Source organism: Triticum dicoccoides, chromosome 6B (assembly GCF_002162155.2).
Source record: "Triticum dicoccoides isolate Atlit2015 ecotype Zavitan chromosome 6B, WEW_v2.0, whole genome shotgun sequence".
In the NCBI taxonomy this organism is placed as follows: domain Eukaryota; kingdom Viridiplantae; phylum Streptophyta; class Magnoliopsida; order Poales; family Poaceae; genus Triticum; species Triticum dicoccoides.
Window position 1 is genome coordinate 717,109,171 of NC_041391.1, and position 5,706 is coordinate 717,114,876.

At 42.7% G+C, this 5,706-nt stretch overlaps 1 protein-coding gene across 2 annotated transcripts in view; it reads right to left on the reverse strand.

The window, feature by feature from the left end:
* Positions 1-2,183: 2,183 nt before the first annotated feature.
* LOC119325582 (disease resistance protein RGA5-like) overlaps positions 2,184-5,706 on the reverse strand; it is a 7,122-nt gene continuing 3,599 nt past the window's right edge. For both annotated transcript variants that reach the window (XM_037599313.1, XM_037599315.1), the window contains one exon: positions 2,184-4,473. In XM_037599313.1, coding sequence (XP_037455210.1) covers positions 2,514-4,473 — 1,960 coding nt within the window. In that variant the 3' untranslated portion in view covers positions 2,184-2,513. The remainder of the gene's footprint in view (positions 4,474-5,706) is intronic.

The window sequence follows — 5,706 nt, forward strand, 5'->3', positions numbered from 1 at the left end:
TAACCCATCACATTTTTTCAAGAGATGGGGGGCAATCTTCTTCAGAGTTGAATAACCTTCTATGAAGAAGTTGTCTTGAGTGCACCATATTAAGACCCCCTCATATTATAAATATGGCCACCGACCGATAAACGGCATGAACAAGCGACACCAATGATACGAGTAGTGATGATTATTATACTACCACAACTGGTCATGGGGAATGCATGTTTAATGACATCCCATGTTTTGACGTCCCATATATCATCAGTCATCACAAAGTACCTGCACATGGTTTATGAGTGGTACATTAGTGAGTATGACTTTAAACCTAAGTGTAGAACATAAGGAGAAGAAAGAGAAACATAAGTTTCTCGATTGCCAGCGTGTCAAAGATCATACACCACAACATTTTTTCCTAGCTAGGTGAGGAATATAAGAAAATTTCTTTATCTTTTGCATTATGCATTCTAAGAGGCACATAATTGAACATGCATTAATTTGCCTCCAATATAATATATAAAACACTACATCATTTCATCAATATTTTGTTGTTCTCTCCAAAGACATACTAAAATAGAATTATGGAACTATTCTGATGAGAAATTTATTAGAGTACATTTATATATGACAAATCTTAATGGTAAATTCATATATTAAAGGATGACAAGTAAATTGAAATGAATAAAAATATTACCTTTTCTCCGCTAGGGTATCACAGATCTTACATATCAGTTGTTGTATGCTCCCTGCTTCAGTGTGAGCATAATCCTGATTGCTAACTTCAGCGAGAATGGTTCTCAAGATATTGATGATATCTGGATGTCGTGAAACAGAAACAAAAGCCTTTGTTGAATAATTAATAAAGATAGTTATATGCATCGATTGAGTCAGATGCCAGGGGTTTTAGCCTCCTTCTAAAAAAACTCAAAAACATATTTTTGGAAGTAGCGGTAAGAAGCAAAAATCAAGGTGAAGATGGGATTCATCCTTAATTCGGTTGTTTTATATATTAAGCATGTCCAACACCGCTATACAGTACAGCAGCATCTCTTGAGTCCATTCAACAGAAGCTCCGGTTAGGCTGCCCTGGTATAAATATTCAGTGTTTAACTCGGTTGTTTTGGCAACTGAATCTTGTATAAATATTCAGACATATTTGTTGTGCTAGTGTCTCCTCTGTTTTCAGTTACTCTGTTTTTTCTATGGAACTCAGAAGAAAACAGAGAGCCAGAGAGGCCTACACAGTTTGCATGTTCATTAGCTTTCTCGCAATGGCCGTAGCCAAATTTTCAAAAAAAAAAAAGCAGCAGTGCTTGCATCTTAGCAACAATAAGCACTCACTGCAGAACCATGAACCGACCCGTCGATCTACGAAACAACAACAAACTTTTGAGATTGCAGCCTCGGCGAAATTGCTTCGCATCAACAATTAGTATCTCAATCAAGCCACCATGCATCATCAACCCAACGGTACATCTCTAGCCAAAGGACCAAAACGTCAGCAAGAAGCCAAGAACGAGGCTCTCTAGGAGAAACAACAACCAACGCAAAAAACTACAAAAATATATCAAATTGATCATCTCGATTTCCTCTGTTTTCATTTACTCTGCTTCTTCTCTGAAACGCTGAAGCGGGCATCACTCTGTGTGTGTGTGCGCGCGGGCGTGTGTGCGTGCGTGTGCGTGTGTGTGTGTGTGTGTGTGTGTGTGTGTCCAAAGAAACTGCGAGGGTTGATTAGCTTTCTCGCAATGGCAGTCGTATATTGAACCCTGAAAGACTGCGTTCAGATATAACAGCATCCAAATCGTTGAGAAAACAAGAGGAGCTCATTAAGTGTTCAGTTCAGGAACCTGACTTCATAAATTACTAACTTTAGGAACTGTTGATTGCAGGAATTAATTTGGTCGCAATCTGGTTGCCAACAGCATTCATCAGCCACAACACTCAACTCAAGTGCCCAATCGGACTGTACTGATCTGGTTACTACTGGAAATGATTTACAGATGAACCATAAATTCTAGAGTTTAATTGACAGTAATACATAGCAGGTGGCAGGCATATATTAAGATGTAAACAACCATAATCAGGCCATATATATATAACAGCATCCAAATTATCGAGAGAACTAATGAGAGAAGCTAGCGGAGCTTATCAAGAGTTTAGTCCAGCTGTAACATGGGCACAAAAGATTGCTTGATGCATGTCTGGCTTTTCAAAGCCCATAATATAAACCATCAATAAAGATGACTGATTATTACAGAAAATACAACTAATCAAACAACCGAACAAGGCCCATGAGCAATTTTGTATCACACGGACTCCACACGTTGTCTTTCAACTAATTATTGGTCAACGTAAAATATGGAAAGCATGGATGGATGCATAAAATACATTATCCAACGAAGAGAATACAATGCATTGACGTATCATAAAAGAGAGATGAACCGAGTTAAACACTATTAAACTTTAGAACCTGCAGTGCCTGCCGGATAATGAGCAGCAGCTACTCCCGGGTTATTGGCTTGTTTGTATTATTCAAAGTATTGCCCATCTCTCCGAAAGCATAGACTAGGGTGGTTGGGATGCGCGCTGGCTGACCTCTCCATGGCAGTCTTCACGGCTTCAACAATGCCATCGTCACCATCAACACCAATGCATTTGACACTAGTGAGGCAAGGGAGGTTCTCAATTCCAAAGCCCAAAGAGTTATCTTCAACCATGCGAAACTCATGAAGCTCTAGTTTTTCAAGCTTTGGCATGGACCCTGTCCCAATCATCATATCTACTGGTTTAGAACATCCACGATAAATAAAAATCTTCAAGAATCGGAACCCAACTTCACCACTGAATCTGAGCTTTCCATTTGACTCTGTTTCTTCCACCAGATACAGAACGAGCAGACTGGGTAAAGCCCCAAGGGTGCAGAGATCGCCCTGCTTGAGCCCCTTCACAACATGGCATAGCCGTTGGAGGTTTCTGAGGGAGCTCACCCATGTCGGCACCTGTGGGAAGGCCCAAGAATAGATAGTAAGGTCCTTGAGGGTAGACAGGCACAAACATTCCTCATGTAAAAGGCTGTCCCCATCATTCCAAATAATCAGGGAGCGGAGATTCTGGGTGCCTCGTTTACACAGGGAGGAGATAATAGCTTTGTTGTGCTCCTCCCCAACCATATTTGTATCCTCTGTGTCAGGATCAACTTTCAAATCAATGATAAGCCGCAGATTCCTCAAATTCTTTAGTTGGCCAAGGCCACACAGGAAGTCAAATGGTTGAATGGAGACCCTCACATCTTCTAAGGTCTCCAATGCTTCCATCTTTGCAATCCCATCAGGAAATTTAACAAATTCATTAACAAGTAGATGCTTTAATTTTCTGAGATTAACAATAGATGCAGGTAATTCCAATACATAAGTACGTCTTAGGTTCAGAATCTCCAAGCACCCTAAACGCCCGATTTGTTCTGGGAGCTTGCTTATTTCTGTACCTTTGAGATTCAGATACCTCAGCTGGAACAACCTCACTATACTTTCAAGATGATGATCTTCCAATGGTTGGTAGCTCAAGTCGAGAACACGCAGATGTCTGAACTCTTCCAAAGAAGGGATTTCCAACAGATCTCTACCCACAATAAGTGATCGTACATGGGACAACACGAGACCTGTTGTTACTACTATTGAATTTTCTTCCTTTACACCTTGTAGACAGAGTCGACGAACAACTTTCATTTGTTTCCCAATTGTCAGAATGGGAACACCAAGTAAAGTAACAAAGTTCTCTTCTATGGACTTGGATATGATAAAATCAAGAATTGTGTCATGAACTCGACAACTCTTCACTATGCCATATTCATTTGTCTTCCCAGGTTGGATCAAACCCCTATTGAGTAGTTCGTTAAAACACTTTTCTCCTAACTCATATGTCGTGTATCTACGCTCGCTATGAATGAATCCTTCAGCAATCCATCTTCTTATCAGGCCCTTCTTCTTAATAGTAGAATCTTCTAGATATACGCTGAGATATAAGAGACATGTTTTTACATGAAGAGGCAGATCAAAGTAACTAAGTGACAATATCTTCATCATTCCTTCGACATTAGGATTTCTTTCAAGTGCACGACCAATTGAATCTTTCACTTGATTCCATGGATCTTCTGTTTTTTCTCTGTTAGCCAACAAACCAGATATAGCAATGATTGCCAAAGGTAACCCAAGGCATTTTTCCAGTATCTGCTCAGAAATTTCTTGAAGGTATGAAGGGCAATCTTCATCAGACTTGAATAACCTTCCATGAAATAAATGTCTCGAGTGGACCATATCAAGAGCCCTTATATTGTAAATACAACCAATGAATGATGAACAACATGAATGAGCGACATTGTTTAAACGAGTAGTCGTGATTATTCTACTGGTAGAACTTGTAGCAGGGAATGCACACTTAATAATATCCCAGGTATCCACGTCCCATATATCATCAACAACAACAAAGTACCTGTGCATGGACAAATAAATATTATCATAGCTATAAAATAAAGTGTTGTGTTCCTAAAAAAAGTGTTGCATACATAGAGAAAGAATAAACAGAACATGTTAACATTGACAAAATGAAAATGATAAACACAAAAGTGTTAAAAGGGCATATGCATACTTAATTTGTTTTGCACGTCCATGTTAGTTTGGTGCAGTCCGTGTTAGTTTGGTGCATTACAGAGAGCAAGGGGGATAAGCAATTGTTTAAACAAGAGGCATGACCACAAAAAAGATCAAGACTAGAAAAATATGTTGAAAGACAAGAGTTGAATCAAAAGATGAGTAATCATATGTAGGCGTTGGTCAAGTGGTCATGAGTACCAAAGCAAGAATCTGGGTGCGGACCCAAAGATTCCATGTCGTCGATGTGTCACATGGAATGCCGCTCCACAGCCGAAACCATCCACTGGTCCCTCAAGCCAATGCACACCTCCAGAAATGACGTCCCCCAAGAAGAGAATGCCACAAGTGCGCTGTCGTCATCCGGTCGATGGATCTTGGGTTTTCTCTGGAGGTAGCGGAAGGAGTTGGGAACTTCACCTCGATGATGCCTTCAAGAAGGAAAAGACGCTGAGGGCGTCACCATCACCGGCTCTGCCCACCGGCCGGAGAGCAGGATTTCACCTGGATATGTGCCAATGGGCATCCAACCGACAACATATGCACCGTCCAGACCGCCTTCAAAGCCCCAGATCTGGCCACCTAGATCCGACGACCATCTACAACAACACCGCCACTGTGGGAGCCCTGGCACACTGGCCACTGCCTGGGTGTGCCACCACTGGAGCCTGGGAGGAGGGCCGCTACCCCACCTTGCCAAACAGCGAGAGCCGCCGAAAGGAATCCCACGCGCTCGTCACCATCGTTGATCTGATCAAATCTGGAGGCAAAGTCACCAGATCGTCGGGCAGATCCACCTTGGACAGGTTCATCGCCATGCCATGTCCACCGCGGGAGGCCTGGGATTCACCTGCCACTACCTTCCAGGACCGCCGCCGGGGGTCGCCACAGCCACGAAGTCCTCCACGCCTCCGCATCGCCCACGTAGGCACCCCACGCCGGTGATCCGCGGCGCCTTGTGTCGCGCCCAGGCCAGAGGAGGATAGCCCGCACCGCCCCGTCGCATGAGGGGAAGAAGACGCCCTGCCACTACCGACGCCGGTCAGGCTTCGCTCGGCCGCGCCCTTGGGCAGCG